The sequence below is a fragment of the Xiphophorus couchianus genome, chromosome 13, assembly GCF_001444195.1.
Source record: "Xiphophorus couchianus chromosome 13, X_couchianus-1.0, whole genome shotgun sequence".
NCBI classification, from domain to species: Eukaryota; Metazoa; Chordata; class Actinopteri; order Cyprinodontiformes; family Poeciliidae; genus Xiphophorus; species Xiphophorus couchianus.
Window position 1 is genome coordinate 111,622 of NC_040240.1, and position 18,246 is coordinate 129,867.

At 40.5% G+C, this 18,246-nt stretch overlaps 1 protein-coding gene across 4 annotated transcripts in view; it reads right to left on the bottom strand.

Moving 5' to 3' along the window:
* Positions 1–18,246, bottom strand: part of LOC114156682 (MAM domain-containing glycosylphosphatidylinositol anchor protein 2-like) — a 217,929-nt gene that overhangs the window by 77,380 nt on the left and 122,303 nt on the right. For all 4 annotated transcript variants that reach the window (XM_028037250.1, XM_028037249.1, XM_028037252.1 and 1 more), the window contains 3 exons: positions 13,786–14,115; positions 10,753–11,067; positions 6,036–6,308 (listed from right to left, as the gene is read on the bottom strand). In XM_028037250.1, coding sequence (XP_027893051.1) covers positions 6,036–6,308; positions 10,753–11,067; positions 13,786–14,115 — 918 coding nt within the window. The remainder of the gene's footprint in view (positions 1–6,035; positions 6,309–10,752; positions 11,068–13,785; positions 14,116–18,246) is intronic.

Here is an 18,246-nt window from a genome sequence, read left to right on the forward strand (position 1 = left end):
CAATGTTTTTACTCATCATTGGGGTTTTCGCCAAACAGCTACTTTCACAAAATATTCTTTCACAGACAACACAGCAGAAACTTTCAATCAAATCTGATCTTCCTCCTTTCCCTTAAGCTGTAGCGATGTAAAAGAGTGTAGTTTGATATTTAAAATTTCAGATATCAATTTCATTGCTCCCAATAAAGTGAAGGTTGTGTCTTGTAGGAACAAGTCTCTGTGGAGAAATGTACAAACAAATCTGTAAGACAACTTTGCTATATGAAGCAAAACTCTACTTCACGTTTATTAGGAAAGCTGGAACGAAAGATTGTGTAGCTACCACTCTATACTAAGACATGCAAGGGAAATGTTCTTTGTGGAAATCATAAGCAAAAACATCAACAATGCTCAAGCTTTATTTGCAACAGTTAACAGGTGTTAAGGAAAATGATTTTTTAAGTGCTAAAATACTTACAACATGTGTGGAGGAATATTGAGCACTTTTATTGGAAAAACAGGCTTTGTGTGACCCTTTGAGATGGCTCAAGGAGACAAGCAGACGCCTTCCATTGTCTGCTTAAGAGCACATAAGGGCCACAAATTAGCATCTCCATGGAAACGGCAGCTGGAATGTGGGACGTCAAAACTCCAGGGGAGTCTGCGAGATTTATCTCAGGACTTCGGTGCCGGGGACAGTCGTACCCAGTACCTCTGAGATTAAGTGTTCTTCCCCTTCTGGCTTGACGGAGACCAGACGCCCGTTCGAGTTTGGGTGTAAAGGGGGAGACTTCTCAGGTTTCTCTGGGGCCGAAAACAGGTCTCTGATTGGTTGAACAACGGAACGCCTTCTTTGCATATATTAAAATACGGAAACTCCTCTTTGGTATAAGATTACGTACACGGAGCACGCCGAGAGAGTTTTTCTCCACGTGGGCGCCTTTGTCTGTCTGTGTGTTTCGTGTTTGTTTTTTGTCTCTCCTTGTGTGTTGTTATTTTGTGAGAAAATGCATATCTCTGTATCTCTGCAGCTTTGTTGTTCATTGCTTTGTATGGAATTAAACTCTGTGATCTGTGACGTCAACACGCTTTGTTTAGTTTTCGTTTTACAGCTGGCCGCCGCTCGCCGAGAAGAACCCGGCTGTGTTAAGGAAGAGACGAGCCACACGTTTTGTTCAAAGTTTTAATAAATTCTTCCTCAATACAGGCTCACAAACGCTCCTGTGACTGTGCCACCTGAACTCCAGTCAAACTGGGCCTGCATTGAATTTACCAACCAATCTACACATCCACACTTAAACCAATATCAATGCCATGATGCCCAGACAAAACAAATGCAGAAAAATGACTCAATTTCAACTACTTAACTACAAAAGCCTAGAGGAAATTATAGATCAATTAAGTCTGTCATCAATAGATAGACCGGTGCCGTCTATCAGTCAGATCAGCAGCTGATTTTGGTATGGATCAGTGATGTGCGATGAGGTTCAAAGCTGGTGAGGCACTGACTTAATCATAATCATATTTACAAATATAGACCCCCTGCATGTTATTGTTTACATAAGGAAATTTTGCACATGCAGGCAACGCTGGAGGGCAAAAAGACAATTCTTTTACATGTCATCCATAGCCACGCTGCCGCAGTAGAATAATCAAACTTGGAAAATTAGGAATTATTAATTTCCTGCTGTGCTCCATAGCAAAAGGAAAACCCGTTGAAGTACAACTAAAAACCTCTTCTTTCTTGCTCTCTGCATTTGCCAGGCTACACACCGCAGACTCATTGCCATAGCAACCGACAACAATGTCCCTAAAAAAACCACTGAAATATTTCCCACACAAAAAGCAGAACATTCAGTCTGTTGCAGTAGTATCGTTTTAGGCTTAATGTTTATTTTGTGATTATTAATAAGTGATTGCTGTGGTAAGAGGAGAAAACTATAAATATATCGCTGCACTTTACTGTATGGCTAGCCCCAGTAGCGCAAAAAGGTGGGTTTGCACTGTATGCAACGCATAGGGACGCTGCACTAAAGGGGACGCAAAACGATGTGGGGGATTTTTTTTCTAGTCAGCATTTTAAGTACTTAACAGCTGTTTGTGTTTGAAATGATCAACAACAGAGGAACAGCACTGATTAGGCGCCCCCCTCCCTGCCAGCCGCTCTCCCCTCCCATACAGGTAGCTTGGGCAGAGTCCCTTCGACAACGCGCTGAGGCGCGTTTTTTTTTTTCTTTTAAATTTGAATTGTAGCAATGCACTCCACAACAGGGAGCTAAAGATGGGCGGCAGATAAACCTCCGGGGCACAAAACAGAAAACAGAAGAGGGGGAAGGATAACGATGTTGGAGAGACAAAGAAAAGCTTTTCAAAGTGGTTGAAAGACAGTAGGTAAGTGTAATGTCTTAATGAACAGAGGAGGCTCGGACTAAGTTCGTAGCTCTTTATTGTTGTGCTATCCTTCTGGTAACTACAGGGAGCGCGCTTGCACGTCACAGAATATAAGGACTGTACCAACTCAGGTAATCACAGGGGTAAATACACCACAGTAAGTAATGTCAGTGTATCAACAAGAGAGTTGTAAATATTCAGGTTAGCATAAGCTGGGCTACAATGACAGGTGGTTGTTGTTGTCTCCACCCCGTATTGAACCAATACGGGACGCAATTTATTCCGTATTGCTATAAATGTCTGATAGACACACATATCACACACATCTCAACAATAAGCGTAATAATAATGACCAAAAAAAAGACACCGGAAATATTAAGGTCAGCTATATTGTCGTTTAAGGACCTAAACAGGACCCCCCCAAACCACACGAACTCACGCTGTTGTCATGGTTGCCTAGAGACGGACTCTACGCAGCCGCAGTGAGCTGCTATCAACTCGCATCTTTTTAAAATATCCACCCGATACTACACCGTTCTTAGAAGCAAAACCTTTGGCAAAAATACAGACGGTAGTGGGAAGACACAGGCTAAACAATCACAGTGAAGTTTAACAGGGGCATTTAAAAAAAATGTGTCGGTGATATTCAGTGGCCCACAGTGGGTTGTTTGATATCAGACAGAATGGATCAGGAGAGGAACCGCAGACCCGTCAGAACCTAAAGAACCAGACATCAGTCTCTTCATCCCTCAATCATTTCCTGAGACCGAACAATAATATAAATGGCAATTTAAAGAACAAATCATACAAATAGATTAATAGTGAGTAAATAAATAAATATTGCGAAGAGAACATTAAAAATGTTTGTTAGGATTGTGTAGGACAGGCATGTCCAAAGTCCGGCCCGGGGGCCAATCACGGCCCGCGGCCAGATTTCATACGGCCCGCAGCTTTGGTCTTATAATGTATTATTTATGGCCCGCCTGCACTGTGAAACAGAATAAATAAATCATAAAACTTGAAACTGTAATTCCTCCTTTCACCAAATGGTGGCAGCACCACTTTAATACCATCAGTCTCTGCCTCCGTGCAGCGAATCCCTCTCCACTCATTTCTGCCATGGCCACTGCAAAGAAAACGAGGAAAGTTGACAGTGAGGGCCGCCGCTTTCAAGAGAGATGGGAATTACAATACTTCTTTTCTGAAAATCCAGGCAATTGTGCTTGTCTAATTTGTAATGAGACGGTTGCCTTGTTTAAGGATTTTGATGTAAAGAGACACTACCAGACTAAACATGCTAACACATACAACAAGCTAACAGGAAGTGACTGTGCTGAAAAACTGAAGCAGCTCCAAGCTGCACTGGCATCACAACAGCGATTCTTCACTCGGGCCTGTGAGTCAAAAGAAAATACCACCAAAGCAAGCTACGATGTTAATGTTAATAGCTAAACATGGCAAACCTTTTACTGAAGGTACATTTATCAAAACTGTGTTATGAAAATGGTGGAGAACATTTTGCCCTGAGAAGAAGCAAGAATTTGCGAATGTTTGCCTGGCAGTAACAGTGTGGCACTGAGAGTTGAGGACATAAAACTGAGTGTTTTGAACGGCAACGTCTGTCACTATCAGCAGTGAAAAGCCAAAAGAACATTTATGCACCTGGATTTATGGCACTTATTTTTATTAAACTCTTGAGTAAGATTTGGTTATGAACCTGTCGATGTGACAAACTATTACTTTCTGAAAGATATTGTAAATGACAAGAGCAAAATTCACTTGTTTTAAAATTTAATAACAGACAATATTGTATTACTTATAACTCCTGTTTAAAATGTTCTTGAGGCAAAGATATTTTTAAACTCATGTAAATTTAAGGTATTTTATACGGTTTGTTCAATGTTATCTGACTCTCCAGATATGAAAGAAAAGCAGAATTTCTGCTTTTAGTGTTGCCTGAGTGGCTTATATTTGGTTATTTTGTCATTTGAAAAATAAAGATAATTGTGACAATGAAAATTGTTTTATAACAGTGTGTATTTGCATGACACTTTTGTGGTTAAAAAATGTCCGAACAAACTATTGGCCCCCAAGCATCTTGACTTTATCAAATCTGGCCCTCTTTGCAAAAAGTTTGGACACCCCTGGTGTAGGAGAAACGTTGATATCTTTGATATCAGTGTTTTGTGGTCAATATTATTTCATTATTTTATTAATGTGGGTTGCCAGTTTGGATAACCTGACTTCCTATTGAACTATAAGAATGATAGAAAACATGCTAACAAAATGCCTCAGACCTGCAGCCCATAGGCGGTTCTAGACACAGGCTAACAGAAGCGGCTCTTTGGCTCTCTTATATATTAAATGATGAAATACTGCCCTGTTTTTTTTTTTTGTTTGTTTGTTTTTTTTATTGCCCTGAGGGAAACAATTTATTAACATATATGTACATTTATTATTGATACTTTTATTAAAGATGAGTACAAGTTTGTCGCGGGGGGCACCGATGAGATGTTCGCATACACCTCAGAAAGTTTGTAGTTGCACCCCTGTCTAGTTCACTGTTGCTGTATCTTACTCTGCAGTTGTGGAGTCACAATGTCTGGAATCATGAGCGCCCCCTACCATGAGGCAGGAGAACTGCTTGCCTCACCTCAAATCTGTTCTCTGCCATTTCTGATCTCTTCTCAGAACAGGAAACACGTTACACACACAGTTAGTGACAAAAAACCCTGTACATTATAGCTAAATTATGGAAAACCAGTTCATATATTAAATGTTTTTAACCATTTTATTGGCAACAAACAGACAGGAGGAACATGCTCCCATAGAATGGCATCCAGTGAGGTTAGAGAGAGATTTGATCAATCCCAGGTGAGGCTCAGCTCACTGCTGCCTCAACAGCTGCACTTCCAAGCATTTGAATGGGAAAATGCAAAAATTCTGTGATTTTGAAAAAAAAATAATCAAAATTGGTTAAGCTAAATAAAAAATAAATACTTTACAGTACAAACCACAGGGTGAAAATAGCAATCTAAATTATTTTATCATTATATTTTTTCCATTTTGACAAGTGAGGCTCTGCCTCACTTTCCTCCTCTGACCGCACTCTACTGGAATGGATATAGCCTCTTATGACACAGAAGTAGCCATGACTGGGTCTGTCTTAATTTTGGCTCTTAAAACATTAAAATATACAAAATACATAAATAAACCATAAATACATAATTCGATTATGAAGTCTCTGTAAACAACCTTGCCCTTCAAAATATATCAACCATTAGTCTCAGGCACAAGGAAGCAATGCAACACAAGAAAGTTGAAAATTGTTCAACTTTTGTCCATGCCATCACTCTCACATCCCGTGTTTTGTGTTCGCTAGGGTAAGGTTGTTTGTTGCTCTGCATGTGCCAAGCCCATTACTGTAAGAAAACAAGAGGGGAGGAGCCATTTGATGTGCTGGAGTGAAGATGTTTGTCATCCAGTGTCTTTGGTAGAAAGAGAGACACCACAAAAACAAACAAGCAAGCACCTGAACATTCTCACCTTCATTTCATAATTGAGATTATTTTAATTTATCTTGTGCTTATCGCACCATCCCTACACACACACACACCGTCATATTTTATGAAAAACTTATAATCGTATCATTCAAACTGACTCACCTGTAAGTAGGAAGGTGCACCGACCTGTCCCAGCTTTATTAGTGATGTCACAGGTGTACTCGCCATAGCCTTCTCGGTTCAGAGCTTTAACATGGTAACTGGTGTCATGGCTTTGGTCACTAAACTGACCAACAGTGAGCAGGCGTGAGCCCAGTTTCCACTCATACTGCAGATGGTGAGCTGGGTAAGCTTCCAGTAAGTTACAGGTCAGGCTGAATGCTCGGCCAAGTGCCTGACGTACCTCTGTGTAAACAGGCTTCACAGTCGGAGTGACTGAAATACAGAGAAGAAAATCATAACTAGTTATTAAAAGGGCAAAATTATGTATTTTCCAGGCACATAGTGTGATTTTATAACACACTAAAGTAACTACAACTTTGATTGTTATAAAAATGCTGTATATTAATTAAACATTTCTTTATAAACATTGACATTGAAAATTAATGCCTTAAAATTGACCTCTGTTTCTTTAAGAAGCTGGAGGTCTTTCTGAAACTCCACCTTCTGCATGTCGTGTTTCCTCATTAAACATTTAACAATGTTCTTAGGACAGCACCAAGAAGTTTATTTGTATGATGAGCTCAGCAGATGTGCACATTCACCAGGTGTTTGCTAATTGATGCTATTGTTAGTCAGAAGGAGTTGAGTAGGGAATGAGGGGCCCTTGCAGCTCCGCAAAGGAGCTCCATGGAAATGTAGGCACTTGGTGAGAGCACACATTTGCGGATCCCAAATGACTGTGGTAGGTGAAAGGGTTGCCAGCCAATACTAGATGGTGATGTGTAGAGAATTAGGGTGAGAAAGATGAAGACAAAGTCAGATCCAAGGACAAACTGGTAAAAGCTGAAAAGAGGAAGAAAGGTGTGTGGTTTTCAAGGAGGAGCTGACTGAGTCATCAAGAGTAGAGGCAGATATAGTGTAAAGTGAAGGTAGAAGTATTTATGGCACACTAACTAGCCTGGAGATTAAAGAAGGATTGCAAAAAGTGTTAGAGAAAGATGGAAGGAGTACTTCAAAAAGTTGAATGGAGAAAATTAGATAGAAGAAAGATGAGAAGAAGCTAACACAGTGGACCAGGAAGTGGCTTAGAAAGGATGAAGCAAGGACAGGATTGAAAAGGATGACGACTGGAAAGACAGTTGATCCGGTTGATATACAATACTTGTGAACTTGTGAAGAAACAATACTTGTGAATGAGAGGACCCCAAGTGGAGACATGAGGTTACAGGGAAAAGAGATAAAAAGGGAAATAAATTTAAGTATTTAGGGTCAACAGTCCAAAGCAAAAGGGAAGCGTGGAGATGAAGTAAAGAAACATGTCCAACCAGGTTGGAACGGGTGGTGAAAAGTGTCAGCTGTGATGTGCGATAAGGGTATGAATGAGAATGAAAGGAAAAGTGTAAAAGACAGTGGTGAGACCAGTGATGTTGTTTGGCTTAGAGACAGCGGTAATGACAAAGAGACAGGAGGCATGGATGGAGACAGCAGAGGTGAAGATGTTGAAGTTCTATTTTGGGAGTGACAAGGATGAATGATATCACGAATTAATGCACCAGAAGAACAGCTCATGGCAAATGTGTTGGAGATAAAGTCAGAGAATCCAGAAGGAAATGGTTTAGACACATACAGAGGAGTAAGTACATCAGTAGAAGAAAAGTGAGGATAGAAATGACAGGGAGGAGGCCTAGAGGAAGACCAAAGAATAAATTTATGGCTGGAGTGAGAGGATATTGAACTGGAAAAAAACATTCTACAAGGGTATTTGGAAAATACCCTGGTATAAAGGATAAAAGTGCCAGGGGCTCAGGTTTTGTACCCAAGTCAAGATTTTGTTGTTTGGGTGGTGGGGGACCTCGTGCCGCAGCTCACAAATCACCTGGCGTGACTTATGGAGTGAAAATAGTGTCAAAAAGATTTGTGCGTGCGTAACAGGATTTGTGCGTGCGTAAAAAGATTTGTGCGTGCGTAACAGGATTTGTGCGTGCGTAAAAAGATCTGTGTGTGTGTAAAAAGATCTGTGCGTGCGTAAAAAGATTTGTGCGTGCGTAACAGGATTTGTAAACCTTAAAAATAAAATACATGTTGAAAAAGTACACACAAATCACCTGGTACACACACAAAACTGCAGTTACACACAAATCCGGTTACGAGTGCACAACTGTTTTTGACACTATTTTCACTCCATAGATGACTTTCCCTTTCAGCTTGACTTTCCTGTGTTGCAACTACAAATGTTTTTTCAGATTTGATGTGGTATTTTTGAAGCTAGACAGCACTCTCTTGCCAGCATAGAAGATACAACAAACCTTGATATTATTATCGTTTGCTGACAGAAACACAAAATAGTTTCTGTTTTTCCAGCAACAAAATGCGTATCTCTCTTCTTTCTCCATTGTTTATTTTTGTTGCATCGTCCTATTGCAAGTGCTGATAATGTGATTGAATTGTCGCATATAAACACGGTCACTTCCCAAGACACATAGAGGAAATAAAATTAAAATACTCGACAAAATGACAAACGTGGTAATGCATGTGAAAGCAGGGATTTGGATAAGTAACTTTAGTCTGCGTACTAGATTTGAAACAGCAAAGCATTACTGAAAAAAGTGGACCGACTAACATCATTGTCTGTAAATAGGTCGCCTTTTCCAGCTCCCAAGCCTCTACATGGGTTGCCTTCCCCAGGACTTCATACCCTAATCCTTTAAATCCCATCAATGGATGACAGCTCCTAAACTTCAACCTCCTCTGGTGCTGCAGTATTGCTGGCCCCAAACTCATGTGGAGCAACAGTCCTGCCTGTACAAACTCCTCTGCATTTGGCCTCCAAGATCTGCAAATCTCAGGCTTGCACTGGCCAAAAGACCAACCTCCAGATCCTCTTGGTGGGTTTCACCAGCTGAGAGGCTGACCTCCAGATCTTCTTCATGGGTCCCACCGACCAAAAGCCCGACCTACAAATCGTCTTTTGGGTTCCACCGGCCAAAAGGCCGACCTACAGATTATCTTCATGGGTTCCTCCATCCTCATCGCTAACCTCCAGACTACAGAATCTTCTGTTGCCAGTCCCCTTCAGGGTCCCTGCTCCGCCGCTGCCTTCTAAGGATGCTGCTCCACCGGCTCTTTCCAAGGATGCTATCAAAAGTCCCTGCCCCTTCATCGCCTTCCAAGGTCCCGGATCCTTCATTGCTTTCCAACAACCCTGCTCCTTCGTTGCATTCCAAGGTCCCTTCTCCTCGAACTCTAGTTTGTTTTGTGTTTCTTCCCTTGCCCTCCTTTCAAGGCCCCCTCCACCAACTCTGGTTGGATTGTTTTTGTTTTCTTGATTTTTGGACTTCATCGATGTCTTGTATTCACCTTGGAGAGGGGTAATGTTAGGATCCCAGGTTGTTGATTTGTTTTGTTTGGTTTGATCCTAGTTTCATTGTTATTTTCTGTTTCTTATTTTGGTTAGCTCTACTTTGTTCATGTTTTTCTTTGGTTCAGTTCTTAATGTTTCCAGTTATGTTTATTTCATGTTTATAGTTATTTTTTGTGACTCTAGCTTTTCAATGTTTCTTTAGTCTTGGTATTCTTTAGTGTTGGATTTATTTCCTGTTCCTGTGTGTACTCTCCCTCACCCCCTGTGCCAATGTCTCTCTCCTTCTCCTCTGCCTCCTGCTCCCTCCACTCACACCTGAAATCAATTAGCTCATCAGCCCAGGTCTTTTGCTCAACATTCAATCCCCCAGTGTCTAAGCTTCTCATTCTCAATCACTCCTCGCCTGTCCCTCTTGTCAACTCTTGTCACTTCCTTGTGCTACCCAATATCTACCTGGTGGTTTCTTTTACTGTATTTTCCACACTATAAGGCGCACCTTCAATGAATGACCTATTTTAAAACTTTTTTCATATATAAGGCACACCGCATTATAAGGCGCATAGAATAGACGCTACAGTAGAGGCTGGGGTTACGTTATGCATCCATTAGATGGAGCTGCGCTAAAGGGAATGTCAACAAAATAGTCAGATAGGTCAGTCAAACTTTATTAATAGATTACAAACCAGCGTTCTGAAAACTCCATTCATTCCCAAAATGAACAGCTGTTGCTTCCTCCACTTCCGCACCATTGATTGTTCATGTTAAATTCTCTCGCTGCTGCTCTGTGGGCTCTTTGCACCTCAGCTTCCCCGTACGGGGAAAAGCGGCTCAATCGTTTCCAATCTATTGAAAAAGGCTCTTTACACTCGGTATTTGCAGGGCGTCTGCTTTCCTCCGTTTCTTCTTCTACGGGGAAAATAAAGTCGGCGTCTGCTTTCCCCGTTTCTTCTACGGGGAAAATGAAGTCGGCGGCTTCTTACCGTAGTTGCGAGACCTGTTGTGGCTCAATATTGGTCCATATATAAGGCGCACCGGATTATAAGGCGCACTGTCGGCTTTTGAGAAAATTGAAGGTTTTTAGGTGCGCCTTATAGTGCGGAAAATACGGTACTTGTGTTTTTTTATTTGTGTTTTTGCCCTGGCTTAATGTGATTTAAGTTTGTCGCTGTTCATCATTTTCATTAAATTCCTTTTTCATCATTTATGCCACCACTCCATCGTTCTGCGTTTGGGTGAACAATGGAGAGAGAGCAAAAAACTTGACAAACTATTCTTTGTAGTTATGTGGACATTTTTATTTTCATTATTGTGTTTCTTTGATTGAATTTGAATGTGTGCTGAGTGTGCATTACTCACATTGCACCACAAGGTGAATCAGGGCCTCTCTGGGTTTGACATTGAATCCGTTGTACTGGCTTGTTTGGCAGCGGTATGCCCCACTCATCTTTCTTGTCACGTTGTAGATTCTCAGTATACCATCATAGCTCTCCGTCTGTACTGAGCCATCAGGCATTGTAGGTGCTAGTGCTGCAGTTTGCCCACTCTCCTCGACCCGAGACCACATAATGATGGGTTTGGGTTTTCCTGAGACCAAACACTGGAGGTCAACAGTGTCTCCTTCCAGAACTATGAGTTGAGATTGCCCCTTTGGGACTGAAAGTTCAGGAGGAACTGAAGAGAGGGAAAAAACATAATTGTGGTCAGTATTCTGAAACACCAAGTGTCTTCCATGTAATGAATTCTCCCACATTAAGAAATTATTTAAAGAAGTTTTTATTTACCAAACAAACACAGTTCTACATTTGGTTCTCTGAGCTGTTTGGACACTCACTGGCTGTGTTTGAACCGTCAGAATACACTACAATAGGTAAGGCATTGAAAAATCTTATTAGGATATCGTATGACATTTTTGTGTGGAAGAGACTCAAAATGACACAAATTATTAGTGCAATGTAATTTTATGACAAAATTACATCACACTAATAATGATTTACGGAAAGTCGTTAGAGAAAAGGGTGTCTCTGTAACAACTTTCTGTAAGTCCTAAAGTTAAATTATCTTAATTCAAACATTCTTTGAGCTTGCCCAAGACATTCATATGCTTAGCCTCAGATTCACCTCTTAGTATGGTAAAAAGTGAGTGAAAATACAGGTGGTGGTCATAAAATTACAATATTATGAAAAAAAATTACTTAAATCAGTAATGTAATTCAAGAAGTGAAACTTGTATATTATATTCATTCATTACACATAGACTGATATATTTCAAATGTTTATTTTTGTTGATGTTGATTATTATAGACAACTAATAAAAACTCATAATTCAGTATCTCAAAAAATGTGAATATTACATCACACTAATAATGATGTAATATTATTAGCTATTAGAAGAATATTCTAATAGCTGTGGTACACCTAGTACCACAGCTAACTAACTCAAAACACCTGCATATGTCTTTAAATGGTATTAGTCAAGTTCCATAGAATACACAAACATGGGAAACAGTTGTCCAAAAGATGACTATCGACACTGTGCACAAGGCAGACAAAGTCACAAAAGGTCATTCCTTAAGAGTCTGGCTGTGCACAGAGCTCTGTGTCCAAGTACATTCATAGATGCAAAGGGAAGGAAAAGTCATGATAGGAAAGTAGACAAACAAGCAATAGAAACAGCCACACCCTGTAAAGGACTATCAAACAAAGCCAAGTAATGGCAATAGAAACAACCACACCCTGTAAAGGACTGTGAAACAAAACCAAGTAATGGCCAAATGAAGCCTCATGAAGCAGTGAAGCTTCCCAGTCCTTTGCTTTTACCAAAGGCTCATTACTTGATGCTTCTCTCATTACTCACTAGTGACATCTGCTGCTGAAACGGTGACAGCTTTGGCACTCAGATAGATTATACTTCAAAAAATTAGTCTAGGTAATATTTTCACAAAGTTTTTATTAAACTTATGTTTCACAACAGAAGTCAATTAAATCCTATTTAACTTTTTTTGTTATTCGAATGATTTGTAGCCAAACTACAAATTATTCTGTGCTTTGATTTGATTCGTGAAAAAGTAAAAAACTTACTAAGTTCTCTTTTTCTTGGATTTCTAGTTGGTTCTGGTCCTTCATAATTAGCTGTACACAGAATTTTACTCTTCCAACAGCTTTGTCTGTTTCTGCTCTACAAGACTATTATACCTTTGCTGATCAAGCTACAAATAATAGTGGAAATTTCCACAGAGTGAGTATTTTGGGGGCGGAATGATTAATTATTTTTATTTAAGAATCTTAAACCAGGGGTGTCGAACATTTTGGCTGCCCTCAACAGGCCACATTGACAGTATAAATCAGGTGTGCCCAAGTCCAGTCCTCCAGACTGCAACTTTTAGATGCATCCCTGCTTCAACACACCCCAGACAAAAGGCTGAGTTCCCTCATTAGCAGCATTCAGTTCTGTAGAGGCCTATAATGAGTCATTCATTTGATCCAGGTGTGTTAGAGAAGGAACACATCTAAAACTGCAGAGTGGTAGCTCTGGAAAACTAGACTTGGGCACCCCTGCCTCTCCTTGGGCTGCCACCTTATTGTGGTGGAGGGGTTTGAGTGCCCCAATTATCCTAGGAGCTATGCTGTCTGGGGCTTTATGCCCCTGGTAGGGTAACCCAAGGCAGACAGGTCCTGTGAGGGACCAGACAAAGCGCAGCCCGAACCCAACTCAAACCCGTTGGTGAACACATTCGGTGAAGGATGCTGTCAGGCTGAAGAAGGAGTCCTATCGGGCATTTTGGCCTGTGGGACTCTGGAAACAGCTGATGGGTACCGGCGGGCGAAGCGGCATGTGGTTCGAGTGGTTGCTGATGCAAAAACTTGGGTGTGCGAGGAGTTTGGAAAGGCCATGGAGAAAGACTTCCGCACGGCTTCGAGGCGATTCTGGTCCACCATCCGGTGTCTCAGGAGGGGGAAGCAGTACAGCACCAACACTGTTTATAGTGGGGATGGTGCTCACCCACAAGTTGAGGGCCCACATAATAATAAATATGAAATAATTATTTTTATATAATTACTTTTCTTGCTTAAGAGTGCAGAGCAAAGGAATAATGATTAAACCAAAATATATTCATCATGCTTAGACAGTAGAGACAGATAATTTATAAGCAAATGGTCTCATGAAGGGCACAATGTTGTTCCTGTTCTCCTGGTGTTGTTCTGCATGTGGGTTAAGAAACTGGAACCCAACATGACACACAAAGGTTTTCATCTTTTAGTGGAGACTCTCCACATGCTTCACTCTCAGAAGTCAGTAAAGATGTTAGAAAAACAGTTTTTGGTTCAACAGAAAGACTATTTTGGTGGCAGAAATGATTTACCAAGTCATAATTCCAGGGAGTACCTCACCTGTGGTTGAAGAAATATTTACATCAATGCTGATTTCCGGGATTCCTCCATTTCTCAGTGATGCCACACATGTGTAGGTGCCAAAGTCTGTAAATTTTAGATCAATTATGTCAAGGTTGGTGGTTCCTGGTGAGATGTTAGGGTCAGTGTGGGTGATGACCATTCGCTCAGAGCTCTTCAATGGCCGGCCATTCTTTAGCCAGCTGAACTGCAGCTCGTCTGAAGGTGTGGCTTCCACCTGGCAGCTAATTTTGACCTCCCGACCAATTTGAATGTTGTCCTCATTGTGGTACGGGTCTGGTGTGATCCAGAACCGACCTTTACGTAGTCCTGGAGTAAATAATAAAAACAGTAGAGACAATGTTATATAGAATATTATATTATCATTCTTATCATAAGGCCAGAGCTAAAACCTAAAACAGATTAGGCCAAGGGAGGTAAGGGAGAAACTGTAATTGTTCTAAGTTGCTGGACAGAGACATGCAAGAGATCAGACTCTGGAAATATTTGGATAAACATTTCCAGAGATTTCTGATTGAACAGAAACCAGACTTAAAGGGATCCATGATTAGTTAGAACAATAGACTTTATTTGGGAAATATTTATTTTAGATTTAAAAACAATACAGTAATAACACTGTAGGTTATTCAATTTTTAGAAATTTTAATAAAATATTGTCACACAAATTTTGCCATGTTGTTCATGCTGCAATGCATTCTGGGTAAATGATGTCATATGGTCCAACTGCCTGGCTCCTCCAGCCAAAACAGTGACGTTAGTAAGCCTTTTCAAATTGAACCAGAGCGTTGAAATTGATCAGAATGTAGAAATCACAAGAAGTGATGAAGATGAGGAGATGATGTTTTGCTGCTGCTACTGTGGAAATATTAGATTGATTATGTTTGTTTTTAGTAGGCCTCAATGTAGTTTGTTTTGCACTCCTGATTTAATCAATGTATAGCCTAATCATTAGAGCATTTTGATATTCATGATTTAAATTAAGTCTTATCAGTAGAGTTTTTCACATTAGATCAAATTCTTCAAAGTGTGGAGGCCATATAAACTCATTTGAAAATGTTTCTAGTTCATTATAACAAAAAATAAAACAGAAAAGTAACCATAAAATCTTGAACATAATATATGTTTTAATCTTGTAATTGATCATGTCTGTTCTCTCTGAATCTGAAAACATTATGAGATGTGTGTTAATCTTTGATAATTAAAACCTGCTCTTTTGACTGTGCACGGTCACAAAAGAGGTAAGGAGAGCACAGTGCAGGTCACAGGAGCCAGGCTCAGGCAGTTTAGGTGTGATAGCTCTGTGGAATGCACTAGACAGCTGATAAAGTCCATACCACATCAGGGATAGAATATTTTGTAGAAGTAACACCTGCATGTTTCTGATCTCAGAAACTAGTCAATATGATCTGAAAGGATGGGAACGAGGAAATAGATTTGATCCTTGAGTAACACCTGCGTTGCTCTGGGCAGAAAGTATCAGCAATAGCCCACCACCACGTGCTACTGGCACACAGGATGAGTCCACTTCTAACAGTAATGTCAGAACGCATTACAGCTAAAACCTGCCTTGATGTACTTTGACATAGAAGTAATTGATCTAAAACTAGTCAGATCACTAGGGTGAGACTAACTTGTTTCCGGTCCACACAGTGTCTCCGAAGATGCGTCTTTGTAGTTTTTCTGAAGGTGATTTATGTTTTCTTTGTGATTTTGTTATCTGATGATCATGTTGAGATGTTGGTGCGATTTTATGTTTTTGGTTGACTGAATAATCTACTAGATGAATGTGAAGTTGATGCTGGGTGTCTTGGTTTCACTTTTACACCCGACATCAACAGACCTGGGGAGATGAGAAGTGACATGAGCAACGAGTAGAAAACTATCTCGTTCTCAACACTACCTTCAGTTCGTAAATGAAACAATGAATGACACATACCTCTGGTGGGACTGTGTGATCCAGTAAGTACTTCTATAGCTCTGTGTCTGGTTTGGTAACAGCTATTTAGGGTCTGATCTTCGCCTGGTGTCTGTAGTAGTTTCACATTCAGTACAGGTGTTCTAGCTCCATTAGCATTTCCAGTAGTAAAAGCTTCTTTAGCGCTGCTTGTCTTTGATGTTTCTCCCAGGGTCTGTAGCACTGTGTCCGGTTCGGCATCAGCTGTGCTGTTTAGGTTCTGGTGGTAACAGCAACAACGGACTTTGCTACCACTGACACTGGACCTCCATGCGTCCAGTCGGATTGGTGGTTTTAGTACTGGAGGCAGCATAGCTCCGTTAGCATTTCAAAGAGCTTTCAGCTGTGCCTGTCTCAGCACTGCAGCATGGCATTTATTATTAGCTTGTTAAGGTAACAATCGTCTTTATTAGTTCTGCTGCTATAAACAACTCAAAGTGTTTTGGAGAAATGTCGAGGGCACAGATTAGGTCGTTTTGAAATTGTTTTCCACTCCACCTCTCTCGCACTGCGTTCTTCCTTTTTTCATTGGGAAATAATCCATTTTTTTTTTTTATAACAGCCAATAGTGACAGTGTAGCATTATCTAAAATTACACCAGTCAAACAATATGATAAACAACTCAGGTATAGTTAGCCTTCCTGTGTTTACTCTGTAGACTCCAGTACAGAATGGATCAAATGACTTCATCAAGTCATCAGTGAAAAAATGGCGACCTCCATGGGTGAAAAATATAACAAAACATGTACATTTTTGATTTAATTATGAGTTTGGCGTATCAAACAGCAATTTTGTAGTTAATAGGGAAATTACAACATATTTAGGCCAACATGTTACTAACTGAACATTAGCTGAACTTGTTAGAGCTGCTGCTGACTGACTCATCTGTTGTTAAATGTGGTAAAAGTTACAGGGACAAGTTAAATTGCCTACCAATCTGCGTATCGATGTATAAACTTGAATCCTAACAGGTGAATGTGACTAGTGTAAAGCGCTTTGGGTGGTCAAAATGACTGGAAAAGTGCTATATAAAGTTCAGTTTATGTACCATTAAATGCTAGTGAAAGAGAGAAACGGTAGTCTGTAGCTGAGCTAATTTTGCTAAATGGTTGATTATCTCACACAGTCTACCCGTCTCTGCTGGAGAAAAACTGGGTAACAAATTGACACTTGAACTTTTCCTCTCTCTTTTTGAAAACCTGTTACTTTTCTTGGCACCGTTGCATTAATTAGTTTTATTTTGTAACCAGATTGCTGTGTATTGCAGACTTCTGCCCAGGTCCCTCTTGCAAATGAGATCTAGATCTCAATGGGGTTTACCTGGTAAAATAAAGGAAATTAAAATAAATAAATAAATAAATAATAGTAACTGCCATAGTCCTTCTTGTCTTGTCTTTGCAAGTTCACAAAGCAGGAACAAACCATTTCATACAGATCCAGGGGGGTGTTTAGTCCAAATATGGATGTGTGTTTTTTTATCTGGCAGTGGCAAAATTAAATTTTTTACTGCTAAAAACAATTTTAAAAAACTCCAAAATTATTAGGCCCGAGCAGCGACAGCGCTACGAAGGCCTATTGTAATCATACTGTTTATTAGAGTACTTTTACTCTTTGATTCATATAGCTTTAAACCTGTGCCAAGTGACATACAATGACATGATGATGAAGTCTGTCAACGCCAGCCGCTAGCTGAACCGTGTGGGTGTGACCGAATGGCGAATTTCAATCCCTTACCATATGTATATGATCGTCTCTAAATCACACATGCATCATCCGATTTGCACCAAACTTGTTATGAATAACTCTTGTGAATCTCTAAAGAGCCCAATAGCATTAAACTATTGGACTCCACTGTGCCCCTTAGGTTAATCCATCAGCTATTATCTCCTCACCACATCAGCCGATTTGCACCAGATTTTTTGTGCGTCGTCAGGGAGCGCTGCCAAACGCATCTGTGCATATCATCTGACGAACGGGTGCAGGACCTGCGCCAGAGCATCTGCGGTGGCTGGTGGGCAGCGTTGCCAGAGCTCCCACAGTCGCCAGGAGGCCGTAGCGGCGCTGAGCTGCAAGGGATGTACTACGCCTGACAGGGCCCCCAATTTGTTTCTCTATTTTTATAGGAAAAAAAACTATTTTGTTGGAGGGGGCTCCAAGGGCCTCCTCCAAGGGCTCCAAGATGTACCCTAACCCTTACCCAAGGGCTCCTGTCAGTCAGGAGCCCTTGGAATTGTCCTAACTGTTTCCCTCTATCCACCTTATTCCGAGCCCCCATGAGGCTTTGCGTGAATTATGTACAAGACTTCCGCCATTTGTGTACATGTTAGCTACTTGCTAACAGGATTTCATCAGACACTTTAGGCTATAAAATATGTGGGAACGCCAGATATCACAGCTTAAATGTGGCATTGTTTTATTGAGATTTTTTTAACCCAATTCTTTGTTTCTGTATTTGTCTGTAGGCGATGAAAACTTTCTCTTAGCAC